This window comes from Archocentrus centrarchus, chromosome 5, assembly GCF_007364275.1.
Source record: "Archocentrus centrarchus isolate MPI-CPG fArcCen1 chromosome 5, fArcCen1, whole genome shotgun sequence".
Classification (NCBI taxonomy): Eukaryota; Metazoa; Chordata; class Actinopteri; order Cichliformes; family Cichlidae; genus Archocentrus; species Archocentrus centrarchus.
Genome location: NC_044350.1, coordinates 13,056,019 through 13,073,200, shown reverse-complemented (window position 1 = coordinate 13,073,200; position 17,182 = coordinate 13,056,019). Strand labels below are relative to the sequence as shown.

Below are 17,182 nucleotides of genomic sequence, written 5' to 3'. Positions count from 1 at the left end.
ATCATTGGAAAGTAATTTTGCTCCTTTCTTTCTTTCCTCCCTCCTCTCATCCTCTTCTTTTACCTCACCACATTTCCTTTCACTCCCTTCCAATCCCTGTCTGTTCTCACCTGCCTTTGTTCTGCCTCACTTCTCCTCCCTCCTGTCCTCCAGGTTGCGTCTAGCTCGGATGAATGAAGAGATGCGAGAGGCAGAGGCGGCTCCGCTGGGTCAACCAGGTCAATACCCTACAAGCAGCCCCACTGAGCAGCAGTATAGGAAGTGCATCCAGGAATTCATCTGTCTCAACATAGACGAATGCTAGTGGTCACTTCTGTACCCTGGAGCAAAGCACGCGCTCTATTTATATATTTTCCCCCTGACTGAGAAAATAATATATTCATGTTGAAACTGTCCCTACACCCTGATCACAAATCAGTTACCTCCCCTAGATCTAAGACTGCAGGCAAATTCTGATAAGCAGGGTGTCTGAATAGAGAGTGACTGTGGGATGCTTCGAGCCATAGGGGGCGTCCCTGTGATGGACCTTTCTAACTCTACTGACTATCCAGTCACCTCCACCATTTTCCTGCTTCACCACTATTTTTCTGCTTGCCATTACTTGGTACTACCAATGCCAGCTACACAACACAGCCAGTAAAATGACATCTGCTTCTTTTTGGTGTTTTGCTAACAGGGTTATGCTCTAACTTCATTACATGGTGTGACCTCCTGTATGAGGGTGTGAGGTTATTTTTTTCTTTTGTTGCCTAACAGCTCTTACCTCGGAAGAATCTCGCTGCATTAATCCTGTACACTTTATATCTATCCAGACCATCTGTGTGACATCCAGTGTACCCATCTCTTCTTCATCAGAGATGTAAATATGCATATTTAGAAGTTTAGAAACTGTGTACTGTGGCATGAAGTAAAACAATATGGTATTTGTTCCAATAACTAAAAAAGAAAAAGAGTAACTGACAAACTGCAGTAGAGGTGGCCAAGGTAGTTTTACTGTGTATAAAGAGAAAGGGAAAAGTAAAACTGTGACAAAAATACTGAAGGGCTCGTGGGGAAGAGACCCTCGCCTGTTTTGTAAGATACTTTGTGACGTGTTGAGTGAGTGAGTGAGTGAGTGAACAGGAGAGTGCATGTGTCAAAGAATACTGAGAGACAGAGTTAAATAATATGTAAAGGGGGAAAAAAGACACAGTGCACTTTTCCCATATACAGTATTATCATTTAGCTTTTACATGGTTCTTGTCTAGTCAAGTTGTTGTCTATTGATTGTCTATTTTAATTATGTTTGGGTTTTTTTATTTATCTTTCCAGAGGACCAGTGCAATGCATTCTTGAATGCAGTTTTATCTGCATTTCTGTTAGTGATTGTCATTTCAATCTATAGTAATGTACGCTAATAACAGTCATAAGACTCAGTAATTTTTGCTTTCAGATGGCCTTAGATTAGTCTTGATGTTGAACCATTGAAACTTCTCGTTCGATTTTCCCGACATATCAATGGAAATTCTGATCACACTGTGGAAATTCTGAAATTACAGTGACTCATTACTTGAGTAATAACCAAGCTCTATGCGCAGACAATTCAGAGCAAATCGTGGAGCGCAGTGACGGCATGCAGAAACATGAAACTGCATAGCAGAGTTCATGTTCCTCAACAGACAATATATGACTCATGAGTATAGTAATATATCTCCAGTTTCCTGTAAGTAGCCATATTACAGGAACGTATTCATGTTATGGTGAGATTATGGAGCAGATTTTAAGCACTCGTGTGGTCAAAGGACTTGTGTACTTGGTCGGTGCCAAGAAAATTCTCTGTATGCTTTGCCAGATTTTTGGGGGGGGGGTTCGACCTTGTTTGCATCCTGAGCATGATTAAAAAAAATGTTTTTTTCTATAATTTGATCACTTTGTGCAGTGCAGTCCTGTGGAAAAAGCATGTACCAACGTGACCTCTCTTGTGTCAGAAGTTTCTTCCTTTTTGCACCTCTGTGCCATTCTTTCATCGGGACACAAATCTGTGGTGATTTTTCTTTTCTTTCTATTTTTGAAATGTTGTGATTTTATTTTCCTCTGCCAAAGACTTTTTTTCTTTTTTCTTTCTTTCTTCTTTTTTTTTTTTTAAAGGAAAAGTGTCTGACACTGTTGTATAACATCACTTAAAAAAAATTGTTCTGGGTATATACAGGATACTCTTACCATCCTTTCTGAAGTGACAGAGTGGTAGAAACACTGTTGGTGCTCTCATGTTCAGAAGAGGATACAGAGATGTGACTTACCTGATAGATACAATAGTTCAATGTACTGCAAGTAGAACCAGTCATTTAGGGGGTGATGTGAACCTACTGTGACCAAACAGTTAAGAGCTGTCGCCCTTGCAGAAGTATTAAATGTTGTGTCCATTTGTGTGTAGTATTGACTTAAGAGTGGTTAAAGGTACAAACATGCTGTAAATAATACACTTGCATATTTTAACTTAATGCCAACTTCCTGCCTCTCAGCATTCGGTCACAGATTCTGTTTGTTTGTCTTTTCATTGTATTTGAAAAACAGCCAGTCAGGTGGAACTGTGACATGGCTCTGAAGGGCGTGTGGGTGTTCTTCTGTTTACTGGCGTTCGGATATCTTTGGAATACTCATTTCCTTGTCTTTAGAAACACTAAGAGGGGAAAAAATGCATACAATAAAACTGAGAAACTGAAATGGATCAGCTAACCCTGCTTCCTACTTTTTGCTCTCACCACTGTTCCCGCTCTCATCTCTTTAACATTCTCCCAGCATTTTTTTTTTTCAAATGATAGCTGCTCTAATCTATCAATTAATAAAAACGTTAATGGTTTTAATCCATAGTTATACCCAGATGCTGGGAGGGTGCTATTTTACAGAATACTCCAGTGATGTCTTTGGTGATTTACAAACTTTTGGCAGCACTTGGCTTATTCAAAGCAATAAACTGATTAGTTTCATGTTATCAAATATAACTGACTAGTACACAAGGATGCCTCCAGACTGCCAGTTTGAACAGCAGCTATTTAAGGATCACTTAAGCATTCAGGGTCTTATGAGTATTAAAATAGTGCTTCAGCTTCTTGCCTGCAGCAGCAGCACTGTGCCTTGAATAATTCAGTGTAAAACATGTATGTGCTCTCACAAGCATTGTTACACCATCACTGAAAAATGTCCTCACATGTCAGAAATGTCTAATTCCTTCAACTTAACACTAAAGGCAAAGGACGCATAACCTCTGACTGACATGTCATTGCTTCTGTTACCACAGGACGTGCCACGAGCAGCAGGAGAGTTAAAGCCAAGGATGTTCGGGATAGAGTGAGTGAAGCATCCTGGGCTGTCTTGCTGTGGCACACTGCTAGGATTTTTGCTAGGATTTTCCCTTCTCTGGTGGTTGTGGGTGAACTTGAGTGTCTTGCTCTGTTGCGCCCCCCCCCTCTTTTTTTTTTTTTTAAAGAATAAGCTTTGCTGTGCTATTGCTGCCAGTCTTTTCCCTTTTTTATAAATGAGGCACTGTAATATTGCCTTCAGAAGGCAGGACAACTGTAATGCAGTATTTATATACATTAATAGTTTAAACTGTAAGTTTGACAGCATTCAAACATCAGCAAATGTTCAGAGAGAATTGGTAAGTAAAACAAAAGTGTCTGAGCCATGAGTAAAATGGACAGGATGCTTGCCACTACTTCCCATTAAGCTCCACACTTGCTATTAGCTATCCAAGAATCTCATTTAGGAGGAGACAAAAGATTTACTTATGTGTCCAACGTACCAATGGACTAGCTATAGGAGCTTCACAAATATGAGGCTTTGGGGACTTTACTCTTTCATGGGTATACAAAGTAAGCAATAATCTGCTCTTTCTTCATCAATATTGGAATGTGGGTTGTTGGATTTGCTGTAATGTGTTGAGTCACTCCTCATTTTATTGTTTTGCTCCCAGGGAGCCAGACTTTCTTGTTTCAAAGTGGTCTTGAGTAATTGTTCTCCAAGCTTTCTTAAGGTCTTTGGTTGCTTTTTCTTTCGTTTTTAGCCCAGGCCTTGTACCTTTTAGTGGAAGGATGTTTTGTTGAGCCATAAACACTGATCTATGAAAGAAACAATTTTTAACTATCTTTAGTCACTATGTTACTAGCAGCTGTTGCAAACGCACATATTTTGATCCCATTTCTTTAGTTGGCACTACAAAAAATACCAAAGACAGCATCATTTGCCAGGCAAATAAAGAATATTGACTTCCAAGCTTTTTAGAATTGTACAAACTCTGTTTTTGCCTTACATGCTGTATTTCCATGTATGTTTGCAGATGTTTCAATAAATTGCTGCACCTATTTTCCCATTTTCCAAGCAAAACAAAAATAAGCAGTGACTCAAGACTTTTGCACAGTTCTGTAGCACATTAAAGGCTAGATTAGAAGATTGGTCATTCTCCATGGTGTCCTCCAGTGGGACAGACCCTTGACTCCAGTATCCACTGTTTCAGGTGACATCTCCTGTGCTGATGTCTTTCGCGAGTTTTCTCTCCTCGCATCTCTCCTCGCATCTCTCCAGCCCGAAAAGTTGAGGAGAAGGAGCATACAGTTCAGCAGTGTAAGACGCCAAAGTGATCACTGCTGAGCTCTACTTCATCTGACCACTCTTCAGTCACTTTGGAATCAAGCAGGAGGCTGCAGCATGCCATTAAAAAAAAAGACATGTTGGTCCAGGAGAGTAAATGCTGCAGGAATAAACAAATGGTCAAATCCCAACAGACACTATTTTAAAATTACAGCAAACTTCTTATAGTTGTCAAATTCTCTTGCAGATAAACTTGGTCAAGGTCAAAGAGTTTAATTGCACTAATGTTTCAGATGACCTTTGGTCATGGAAGTGGGTCATCCAGCAGAGCTGACCTAAAAGCTTGAAGATATTTTGACATAGCAACAACACAATCAAACTACCTACCGGCCTAATATTGTACAGAACACCATTATAAAATGAAAACAACCTTGGGCTTGTCAAGACATGAACACGAGGCCTCTTTTCTGTTCCATGGGCTGTTTCTGAACAGCTTTTTGCAGTATGCTGGGGCACATGTTACTGTGATTGGGGAGTGCAAATTCTTCATGTGCAACAGTATTTGGGTAGGTAGTTACAGATCCAAGGAATGCCCTCGTGACTCCCAGGACCCATGTTTTCCCAGACAACATTGCACTGCAAGACATAACAAGTGTTATTTACTTCACCTGTAACATTGTGTCTGATAGTGGTCAAAATAAACAGTGGTCAAGTTCCCAAAACAATGGATCTCACAGCCAGAGCCAAAACAACAACAACAAAATAACACTGATGAAATAATCTGGATTATTTATTTTTATTTAGATACAGCAAAGCTTTCTCCATAGACTCTAATCACTATGCAAATGTTTCCACAGGCTTAATGACACTCTCTATGATGAGTAAACTAAACTTGATGTTTAATTGAAGTGAAGTAACCCTTTAATATTTGTTAAGAATTAAATTTTGTTTTAGTTTTTTGTAGGTGGTTGCAGAAGTCAAATAAAAATCTCGTGGAATTATTAAAGGCTTTGTGGAATGTTTATGTTGTCCATGTTTTGTTTCAAACTTGAACAAAAGCATAAATAGAAGCAGCAGTATAAAGAACCTAGAGCCCCTCACAGCAGACAGACGGCTGTGTTGGGTTTCAAGTTTCACTTGGTGATTGACTACAAATGTAAGTATGGATGTACGATTAAAAAGACAGGTATTGAAGAGTAACCATGGTTTTTAGACATTACTGGTCATCCAGAAGGACTACGATTGGGCAACTAGTGACAGTAAAGTACTCACGAAGTCATTTTTCGACTCCTAGAGCAGCGACGAAGAAGAAAACCGGAAGTGTAATTTTTCCTCCTGCTGGCGATAGCGTAAGCTACATTGGTGTCATCGTCTTATCGGATTGGGGTTGGCAACGGAAACAACAGCCTTACTTCGTGTCCAGCCACGAATACATATTTTCGCTGGGGTTTCTGGAGAGGTATGTGTGTACTACGTGCCCTGTAGTTAATAAAAGCGAGAGGTGTCGCGGTCCGCTGCCGTTAGTAATACAACTGCTCGTGCTAGTCGCTGCTAGCTTTAGCTGGTAAGCAGTGGCCTACGTTGGCTAAAGTTAGCCGCTCGCACTACAGTGCAAACATACAGGAACTGACACCGGTTAGCATTATCAAAACCACCGTGTCAAGCTAACCTGCCTCAGCTGGCTGTACTGATATTGTGATTAAAGAGTGGTGGGCTACATATGCGGTCATTCTGCAGTTTAAGCTTGGCATCTAATGATTGTTTAGTGTCCGACATTCAGCATGATAGATACTGAATTTGCCAGAGAGCCATTAGCCTAACCTGCTAAGTAGCGGATTAGCCTCAGCCACATAAGTTGCGCTAAGACGCCTTCCTCTATTAGGAAGTGATAATGACATAATTCTACCACTGTTGTAGTCTGTCTGTGTCTGTGAAAGCAAGTCTGTGAAAGCAGGTCAGTTGGCATTGTCGTAATTTTGAGTTAGGTGGGTTGACAGGGGGGAAAAAAGTTTAAAGTACATATATCTCTGTAGGCTTATGGCTCAGACTCTCAAAAACTCTGGCACATTGCGTATTTCGACCTGAACGCAATACTTTGAACTCCGCTGTGTGCTAAATGCTTTTCACTTGTCGAGGCACTGTTATTTGCATATAGCGTTATAGCACCATAGCAATACTGTGCATGAGTTATAAAAGGAAAAACAAACAAAGCGAAAAAAAAAAACAACAACAACCACCACAACACAATTAGTGCACAGTCAGAGATGGGATAAATAATTTTTACATTCGGTGCTTCTTACTAGATGGATTATTTGGACAGCCTAGAGAAGTCATGTTTTGGTTTTATTCTGATATTTACGCTTTGGTCTGCAGCCAAATTGGGGCTACTTCTCCCTGACTACAGTTAGCATTATCATTTGAGTGTGAGATTTTGCTGCCCGTCTTTTCTTTTTTTTTGCTGTTGTTGTAGATTAACAGCCTTTCAGACATTTTACCCTGATTTCACTCTTATTCAAACACAGTGAATAATTCAGGAACCTTGGCATTGTTTTGGATAGTGATCTTAGCTTTGGTAATCATATTAATAAGGTCACCACAACTGCTTTCTACCACTTAAAAATAGAAATACCAAAAGTTAGGCAAAAAGTCATACGGACTGAGAAATTGGTCCAAGTTAGATTAGTGTCATGCTCTATTTGGGAATATCAAAATCATCAGTAGGATGACTTCAGCTTGTTCAGAATGGAGCAGCCAGAGTCCGTAAAACTACATGGAAATTTGACCATATTATCCCAGTGCTAAAGTCACTTTATTGGCTCCCAGTTCAACAGAAACAATCCTTTAAAATCCTTCTACTTGTTCATAAAGCACTCAATGGTTTGGCACTACACCCCAGTACATCTCTTACTTGTTCAGTGTCTATAACCCAACTAGATCTCTCAGGTCATCAGGTGCAGATGTTTCATCTGTCCCCAGAATTAGATCAAAGCTTGCTGAGCGTGCTTAAGTGATTGTGGTCCTGTTCTCTGGCTCCCCACTGACCTGAGGGCAATCACAACTGTGTCTACATTCAAAAACAAACTCAAAACCTTTTTACCTCACAAGCTTACTGTGAGAGGTTAATACACAGGTGTATTACACTGTACACTGTGTGTGTTAACTTGCATTTTATTTCTTTGTAAAGTTTTGCTGCTTTTATTGCCTTAAGACTTTGTAGAGCTACATAGGGTTTTTTTTTTTGTTTTTTTTTAATGTTTTCATCTTTTTTGATAACCACATTGAGTTTACCTGTAATGAAATGTGCTAGAAATAAAATTGGCATTTATGTTATTGGTCTTTTTACATGTTTAACAGTTTATTAACTATTTAAAGATTGTCCATAGGGCATCTAGCAGTTGCAGTTTTATTTTGAGCAGAAGAACAAAAACCTGCCCTCCTTAAAGGATGACAGTATATTTAAGTGCAGCAACATAAATTAGGTATTCCACAAAACCTGCTGTAAACGGTTTTAATTAAGAATAAGGCCTGAGTTGTATTGCAGGAGCATCTTGTTAAGATAATTATCATCATAGGTCAGGTGATAGTACTGGATGCAATGTATTCTAAAGTTTTCTGTTTGAAACTGTACTTGTATTTCACAGGAATAGCATAGTTAAAGCTTTTTGTGAGCCAGAATCATACTAGTGTGTTGTGGTGTTCTTGTCCAGGGCTATCTTTGTAACTACAGAGGAAATCTTCAAAATAAAAAGGCAGTCAGTCATATGCTCTTTGAAGTTTAATAAAATATCAGAAGAAGCAGTATACAAAGTATGAGGTACACAGCTTCATGAACACTGTCCTGTCATTGGTGGTGCCAGTGTAACAAATTTATGTATTTCACTGTGCTCTTTTGCATGTTCTCACAATCATCAGATGAACAACAACGGGAACAAAAGAGCTCCAACTACAGCCACTCAGAGACTTAAGCAGGATTACCTCAGGATTAAGAAAGACCCCGTGCCTTACATTTGTGCAGAACCCCTTCCCTCCAACATCCTCGAATGGTAAGCTCTCCATCCTGTCAAGGCCTTAAAACCATCACCCAGGAAATATTAGGACGTTTTGACTCTTGTGGGTTAGGGAAGTTTTGTTTTTGTTCTTTTGGACTATTGGTGAAGTTTAAAACCTGTGAATATTCTACATTATAATAACTTTAAGTACAGTTACAATACTCTACTAAAGCCACCCCTCATTTCTTTATATTTTATTTTGCTGGGAAAATGTGAAATGGGGACAGCAGTTTATTGAAACGTGTGTAAACATAAATCAAAATATAGTACAAATCAAAATACAAGGCAAAGGTTTGCACAGTTAACTTGAAATCTTGAAATTCATGTTTGGTATGACCATCTTTGCTCTTCAACACAGCCTGAACTCTCTTAGTCAAGTTTCCTGTGCTTTCTGTAAGAAGTTTTCAGGAATAGGTCTCCAGGCTTCTTGAAGGACATGGTGCAAAAACTATGTCAACAGTGATCTAATTAGTGCGTGAAGTGTGGCTATGGAGTGTCCTCAGGTTTTGTTTTGTTTTTTTGTTTTTTTTATTGTTTATTTCCCTTGTATTGGGAGATGTCTTTAGAATCTGGAGCAGTACATACAAAACAGCACATAGATACCAATGAGTTTGTGTGAGGAATAATATGCTGGAGGTGCCTTTCTATAGAAATTGGTCAAAAATATTTGGAAAAGATGGCACTTAAATAATAAAGGATTTAAGAAAGCACATTTTTTTTAATCAAACTAGGATGAAAAATAAGTAACAGTTAAATATTAGTTGGTACTTTATGGATGTTGGATGAGTGGATGTTTGTTTAAAGAGATTGATGGTTCTGTTGAAAATCATCATAAGCATGGAGATATGATTCATCCCTCAGTAGTGTGCATTTAACTCTTAAATATCAATAACCTTATTAAAGTTTATAGATCCAGTAATTCTTTCTTCATTTCCTTAATTATATAAACAAACTTAAGTTGTGATATTTTAATATTATTTAGAAAAGCAAGTATTTATTCAACATACCGTCAGTGGTCCAAAACTGTGCAAAAGTTTCAGTTCACCCCTCATTTCTTTGTTTTGCTTCCAAGGAGTCAGACTTTCTTGTTATTTTTAAGTGGTCTTGAGCAACAATTCTCCAGGCTTTCTGAAGGTCTTTCAAAGTTTTTAAAAACTGAGATTTTTAACAATTTTAAATGATATCTTTAGGCACTTTGCAAATAAGTAGTATTTTTGCACCAACAAGCAGATTTCCAAAAAGAGAGATTATCTGAAAACCTGGTATACTGTGTCTCTGCATGGTGTGTAGTGTCTTAAATTTTTTTTTTTTTTTTGGAAAAATGGACAAGTGGAGGACAAAAGAAGCAGCAGGTCTAAAAAAACAAAACAAAACAAAAAAACAGATATCCAAATGAAGCCAATGAACAGCATCTAAAAGTCATGTCTTGGAAAAAAATAAGGAAACAAACAGCAAAGACTTGACACCTGAGAGATACACCTGGACCTTCATTTGATCCACATACTGTTCACTGAAAGCTCATCAGAAATGGTCTCAGTGGAAGGTTGGATGACAAGAGACCATTCCCAAGGAGGTATGCCAAATTACACAAGAACTGGACTGAAAAACAGTGGTGAAAGGTCTGATAAAGTGAATAATCCAAAAGGGAAATTTTTAGCTCAAATCATCAGTATGTATGGAGTTGGTCAGGAGAGACGTACAGCAGCGAGTGTCTACAGCCATCTGTAAAACACGGTGGAGGCTCTGTCATGGTTTGGAGCTGCATTTCAGCCAGTGGTGTTGGGAATCTTCTCAAAATAGATGGAATTATGAACACAGAAAAGTACCATCAGATTTTGGTCCAGCATGCAATAGCATGTGGAAAGTGTCTGTCTTTTTTTTTGTTTTGTTTTGTTTTTTGTTTTTTTTTTCCAGCATGACAATGATCCCAAACACACTGCCAGTGCAGTAAAAGTAAACCTGCAGAGGAAAAACACACACTATCAGTCATGGATTGGCCTCCCCAGAGCCTGGGCCTCAACATTGTTGGAGCAGTGTGGGATCATCTTGGCACAGATTAGAACAAAAGACAGCCAACATCTAAAGAAGAGCTTTGAATGTCCTTAAAGAAGCCTGTAGAACTGTTCCTGAAGACTATTTAAAGAAATTACAAGAAAGAAAGTTCAGTTCAGCCTGTGCTAAAGAATAATGGTCATACCACATATTGACTTTCAAGCTTGTTAGAATTATGCAAAATGTTTTGCCTTATATACTGTATTTCCATTTATGCTTGAAGATGTTTCAATAAATCACTGCATCAGTTCCCATTTTCCAAGCAAAATATAAAAAGGGGGACTCAAAACTTTTGCACAGTACTGTAATTTATATTTGTGACTGATGATGGCACACCTGAGAAAAGGAAACTTTTTAATAGTAAGTTATTGACCATTGAGTCATTACTGTGCTGACCTGTTACTTATCGCAGTTATTATATACAAATGTTATGCTGTCTCTTTGTACCGTAGGTGGCTCTTAAGTTGTGAGTTGATTGTGTTTTATTGCTTTCTTTTTGTGAGCAGTATTGATAAGTGTGTCAGGCCTCTACATGGAAGTGATGACTTAGACTACCCGTTAAAAAAAAAAAAATATCTGTGTTGCTCACCAACAACAATTATGGTTTTAGTTTTGGTTATTTTTCCTGTTTACTTTACCCCCCAGGATGGAATTATGAAATGAGCGTCATGCACCTTGTCTCTGTTAACCTCTTTCTAACTCTATCCACGTTAAGCCCCTTGATTTTGTAAATTTCACCAAGTAAATTATTCATATGGGGAAGTGAGACAATTTATAACTGTCTTCAAATCAGCCAGTTTTCTCCTGGGTGGTTATTTGATGCTATGTTTTTTAGATGTAACAACTCAAAATGTTTCAAAATGGTTACTATGCCATTCGTATACACAAGTATTAGAGGGGAAACAGAGACTGGGCCATACTAGCAAATTAGCGGAAATCTAGAGAAGACTCATTTGTTTTGCACAAATCTGAAAGAAGTCACTAACATTTTGTCTCTCTCTTTTGCAGGCACTATGTAGTCAGAGGCCCTGAGAAAACACCATATGAAGGTAAGCCGCAATTAATACCTATGCTGAAAGCAGCTTCTCTTAAAGTGCAAGTTTAGACAAATTTAATAACCAATGATCATCATGTCTGTTTTATAGGTGGCTATTACCATGGAAAACTTATATTTCCCAGAGAATTTCCTTTTAAACCACCAAGCATCTATATGATAACACCTAATGGGAGATTTAAATGTAACACAAGGTAGGAATATAGCTTTGTGTTGCTCAGTTGACTAAGAGTTAAAGTTCTGAAAATTATTTGGGACGCATTTTCAGAAAGTCATTGTAAATGTTCCCGTTTCTCCACAGGTTATGTTTATCCATCACAGACTTCCACCCGGATACGTGGAACCCTGCGTGGTCTGTGTCGACGATTCTCACAGGTTTGCTCAGCTTCATGGTGGAAAAAGGACCCACTCTTGGCAGCATTGAGACCTCTGATTACACGGTAATTAAAAAAAAAAGAAAGAAAGATCCCATACGCAGTATAAGGACACAAATGGCCTGTCATGTCTCAGATATTTCATGCATCTTTTGTAAATTTTTTTCCCAGAAAAGACAGCTGTCAGCCCAAAGCCTGGCCTTCAACCTCAAAGACAAAGTATTCTGTGAGCTGTTTCCTGATGTAGTTGATGTAAGTATGAGGGTGATGAATTTGAGTATGAAAAACAGAGAAATGCATCGTGGCATGTGGCCTACATCTGGGACTGATTCCATCTCTTCTTTGGCCTGATCCTCTTCCATTTCATTCTTTTTTCTGCCAGGAGATGAAGCAGAAGCAGAAGGTCCAGGAAGAGCTAAATGCCCGTACACAGCCCCTCCCCTTACCCGATGTGGTGCCTGATGGTGACCCTCAACAAGCCCACTATGGCCTCCCAGCCCTAAATGGAGGTCCTGCCCCGCTAGGGGGTGCCAACCCTGCCCCCGGCCAGCAGCAGGCCAATCGTAACCATGGACTACTAGGTGGGGCTCTAGCCAACCTGTTTGTGATTGTAGGCTTTGCAGCATTTGCCTACACAGTCAAGTACGTGCTGAGGAGCATAGCGCAGGAGTGAGGGGAGCTGGTGTTTTAGGGCAGTGCTCCCCCCTGCAGGTGAGCCAACTAGTGGACTCAACATTCTACAAACACACTACGTGGGGGGAGGGATGCTCAGTCCCGATCAAACCCCTACACCACTACCACCACTACCACTACCACCATGGACTTTGGAAGACAAAAACTCAAAGTCCACCAAGCCAGGAAGGACTTAGAGGAGGAGGTGGGGGATGGAGGGGAGTGGCTGTAGGACCGGGGGACTGGAGGGGTTTATTAAAATGGTTGTGATCTACTCTGTGCTTCTGTGGTTTATATCACTTCTAGGAACAAATTTGGCTCATGGGTTGTGGGGGAGTGTAGCTCTGTGGGGCATTCACAGCAGAAGTAAAACGCTCCACTGTCTTTTTTTGACATAATGAACATTAAGTTACTGGAAAGTGTTCTTATTTGTCAAAGGATTGTCTCTGCCAATCACTTCTATAGAAAGCATTCCTGTCTGCATCCTTTCCTCGTTAGAGCATAGCAACTCCTCAGGGCATGATGACAACTTGGTGCAGACTTTTCAAGAGATAGATGAAGAATCTAAATGATCACATGTATTGATCACTATTCATCCTCATTTGAACAAGTCAGGTTTCGTTTAATCCATAGCCACGGAAAAGCCTCAGGTCATTAGATAATGTCCTCCAGTTTCTGTGCCAGAGGTGGTGTCTCCTGTTCTGCTTTCAGTTTCCTTGGAATGGGTTGTTTAAATTCCTGTTATTCCATTCAAAGTCTGTCAGGTTGCAGTGCTGGGATCCATGCCAAGAATTTACCAAAAGTATGGTCAGCAGTGAAGGATGAAAGGCAGATTTATGATTGAGTGATTTGGCAAAAATCAGTAACCTTAAAAATGATTAGTCAGAATGCAGCAGAAAAATTTATGCACCCTTGTATGAAAATTGGCGTACAAGCAACAGAAAAACACAACCTCAGAGACTAGTCAGAACTTGCTTATCTCGCTGTCTGCTTTCTGCATCGGTGATGCATCCCAATAGAGAAAGTAGGCATCTCCTCAGCCTGTATCTATTTGTAGGCAAAGAGCATAAAAAAACTAAACTTGGCATTTGAGTCTGTGAAGAATCTACTAATAGATGGCCAGAGTTTGATATTAGTGCAGATCTTCTCTCCAGTCAACCCATGAGCCAAATAGTGTCTGCACAAAAATAAATGGAGACAAGGACCTTCATTAATTGGCTTAGCCGACCAGTATAACAGCAATCTATATAGGACTAAATGAGCCGACACATTCAGAGAACCAACTTTTTGTTTATGTATATTCCTTTTTTTTAATTTTATCTTTTGTTTTTTTTCTTTGTGTTTCTGTTCTATTTATAGAAATTGCCAGCTTGTCTGTCGTGGTTCTAAGGAAACACAGTGTTTGCTCAGGGCTATGCAGTCAAACACGCAGTCGGGTAGTAGTGCCGGCTCTCATAATTGCTGATAATTTACTGTTGTGCATTGCATTTAGTAAAAGCAGGTTCTACTGTGCATCTAATGCTTCCACAGAAAAAAAAATGAAAGAAAGATTCGTGTCTGTTGCTCTTTTCTGCCCTCTCAAAAACAGACCAACATAATGATGATGATTATGACGGGAGTGCGTTTGTGTGATTATACAGCAAATGCCCAAATTACCATGCTTCAGTTAATCATGTGTGACACTGTCTCTGTTTTCATAGTAAATGCAAATAAATTACCCTGCTTGGCAGGGCATTTAATAATATCAGCCCTTTTTCTGCATCTGCTTCATGACGATAAGGTGGCACAGCGGTTAGTGCTGTTGCCTCGCAGCAAGGCGCGTCTGGGTTTGAACCTTCCTGGGGCTTTTCTCAATGAAGTGCCTGTTGACATGCATATCAGGTTAAATGGGGATTTTAAACTGAAAGCAGGTGTGAGATAAGCACATAAAGTGCATAGTAGAATGTTACTTCAGTGCTTTGAGTTAGACTATAAAAACAATACATTGATGCAAGTCTATCCTGCGACAGATCATAAACTGCTTTAATCTGTGCAGTGACATTTACCACACGTGTAAAAGCAATTTAGTTGTTTAACAAAACTGAAGTTTATTTAAACAACCCTCAACTGACTTTGAGGGTCCCCAAGAAGTTTGAATACGTAACAAATAGTTAGCAAGACAGGCTTTTCCAAGGTCGTGCCTACTCACCCTTTCCACAGAACATTGTTTACCTGAGAGCAAAGGCTTCCTTGGAATTGACATGGTTTCATGATTGCATTTAGAGGGAGGGTTTAAAAGAGCGTCCCAGCCAGCCAAACAGGCAGAATACAGCACTCGACAAAGCAGAGGCTCAACTCTCAGCAGCAACGCAGGCTCGACACTGCAAGTAAGTTTTTGAAATGGCTCTTAGATGATTTTTGTCACCTACTTTAAAAAAAAAAAAAACTTCAGTTTTCAGTAATACATTTGTGAACAGGTTACATCTTACCTTCATTTTTTTTTCCTCCCCCACTCACCTATTTTGTCTTTTTTCTTTATTGCAGTCTTCTGGTGAAAGAAAAGGATACTTCCACTGAGCTCTCGTTCTGCATTTCGGGTATCAACATGGACGCAATTGTAGAGCTCGAGTGCATCGTGTGCTGCCACGAGTACTCGCGCAGCAACAGGATCCCGCGGGTCCTCCACTGCAACCACACCTTCTGTGCCCCTTGCCTGGAGAAAATGTCCAAGCTGAAGGGTGTCATCTACACCGTCTCTTGCCCTCTCTGCCGCTGGATTACCTGCACCAGAGCCAGCCTGACTTTGCCAGGGGCCCTGTGGGTCAACACAGAAATCTGGGACCAGATTTCAGAGGAGCAGAGGGAGAATGAGAACAATTCAGTGGAGGATTTGAAAGACTCAAAGTTGCTGTTCATCGAGACCACACTGTGAGTATGCGCTTCAGAGCTGCAGTCCAGAGTATTTCTGTAGTCTTGTTACCTCGATCTGTCAATAAATAAAAAATCCTCCTGTTTCTCGTTAGACCCGTTTCACGGCGCCCTAATTTGAAGGCCAGTCTCCGAAAGGTTTTCAGCTGTATAGGTATGCCTCTGCAAAGCAGATGACTGAGAGTTTAACAGCAGGAGGTGGACCTCGGCCATCTTGTCGGACAGACTCCAAATCTGCAAGACTAAAGTTTGCATGATCTGACTTTCACACAATGGATCTGCACGGCAGTGCCTCAGTGAGCGTTTGCATCTTGTGAGGACCGAAGGCCTGAACGTCTTTGTGCGAAAGTGTTGAACCAGACTGTCGTTGTAAAAAGATGACGTCGACTCTGCCTCCAGTTGAAGTTGTGATCTGTGAAGATTTTTGATTTATATCACTGCACAGTTTTATTCACCACAATAGGAGCAAAAAAAAAAAAAAAATCAACAAATCAACATTCTGTTCAGTAAAGCATTGAAGATGATTTAAAACATGATTTTGTACTATAGTTTTAATTTATGATGCATTTTAAAGTATTTGGTACAATTATTTATGTAGGTAGTGTTAAACAATTTTTGTCACTTTGTTAACATGTTTTGTGCATTTCTCAGAAAAGCACGCGTCATGTTTATTTTTTCTATTCTGTGTGTTGTTGACATGGAGGAATTATTTCCTTAGAGCCAATTAAGGTGATATTTTATAGGAATAACTAGAGGGAAATACATACCGTCAGGTATATAAACAGACATCTGTGACACAAATGTTTGTGTTAATTAAAACTGTGAATATTGTTTGGAGTTGAAGGAGCATTATTCAGTTTCCAAATATGGGAACCATTTAATAAATGTTCAAAAGTATCCAGTGTCCACTGTTTGTTATATATTTTTTATATATATATGTGTGTGTGTGTGTGTGTATTGGTTCAGTAAGCCCAAACTAAGCAACGAGTGCCTTGTTTGACTTCTTAAGAGTTTTCAAAAAGCAAAGTGTTCAGCCTTGATTTAAAGAGAGAGCGATGCAGCTGTTCAGTTTTTCTGTGTATGAGTCTGGAGTCCGCAGAGCAGTCCCAAAGAGTCTGAGGGCTCTGTATTAGAAATATACTTATACTATAACCATTTAGTGCTTTAAAAACCAGCAGGAGAATTTTAACGTCTTGCTGATGACAGGAAAAACCCTAAACTGGCTTAAAATGCAACCACAGACTTTAACAATAAAACAACAAAACTTTGGGTCATTGTGAAACTGTTCTTTGTGGTTTTTAAATGAAATGTTTGAAATGCATTAAAAATTGAATAGTTGGTTCACTGTTATGTTGCATTCAATAGTTTCCATATAAAATAAAAAATGTGTTTGCATTAATTAACTTTAAATGTATTTAAACTTTTTCTGGATGTGAAAGGTACAATTATTTAATATCCAACTCTTTTTGACATTTAAGACAGTATTTTTTTTTAAGAATTTAACTTTT

General features: G+C 39.3%; 3 protein-coding genes across 6 annotated transcripts in view; all 3 read left to right on the top strand.

The window, feature by feature from the left end:
• Positions 1-5,529, top strand: part of LOC115780183 (arf-GAP with coiled-coil, ANK repeat and PH domain-containing protein 3-like) — a 56,233-nt gene extending 50,704 nt beyond the window's left edge. For 2 of the 3 annotated variants that reach the window (XM_030729229.1, XM_030729228.1), the window contains exon 24: positions 154-2,707. In XM_030729229.1, the coding sequence (XP_030585089.1) occupies positions 154-304 (151 nt within the window). In that variant the 3' untranslated portion in view covers positions 305-2,707. Of the gene's footprint in view, positions 1-153; positions 2,708-3,277; positions 3,328-4,492 lie in introns of those variants that run through there. The other variant, XM_030729226.1, reaches the window with a different exon arrangement.
• A 55-nt stretch (positions 5,530-5,584) lies between these two features.
• Positions 5,585-14,511, top strand: ube2j2 (ubiquitin-conjugating enzyme E2, J2 (UBC6 homolog, yeast)). 2 transcript variants are annotated; one of them, XM_030729863.1, is made up of 8 exons: positions 5,620-5,722; positions 5,861-6,025; positions 8,479-8,609; positions 11,676-11,716; positions 11,813-11,915; positions 12,023-12,161; positions 12,267-12,347; positions 12,478-14,511. In XM_030729863.1, exons 3-8 carry the CDS (start codon positions 8,479-8,481, stop codon positions 12,766-12,768), a joined length of 786 nt encoding a protein of 261 aa, XP_030585723.1. In that variant the 5' UTR covers positions 5,620-5,722; positions 5,861-6,025; the 3' UTR covers positions 12,769-14,511. The 2 variants fall into 2 exon arrangements, with proteins under 2 accessions (XP_030585724.1, XP_030585723.1); XM_030729864.1 differs by lacking the exon at positions 5,861-6,025 and having other exon boundaries at positions 5,585-5,722.
• Positions 14,512-15,023: 512 nt separating this feature from the next.
• Positions 15,024-16,496, top strand: LOC115780792 (RING finger protein 208-like). The gene is made up of 3 exons (XM_030730199.1): positions 15,024-15,133; positions 15,291-15,674; positions 15,770-16,496. Exons 2-3 carry the CDS (start codon positions 15,352-15,354, stop codon positions 15,849-15,851), a joined length of 405 nt encoding a protein of 134 aa, XP_030586059.1. The 5' UTR covers positions 15,024-15,133; positions 15,291-15,351; the 3' UTR covers positions 15,852-16,496.
• The last annotated feature ends 686 nt before the right edge of the window (positions 16,497-17,182 follow it).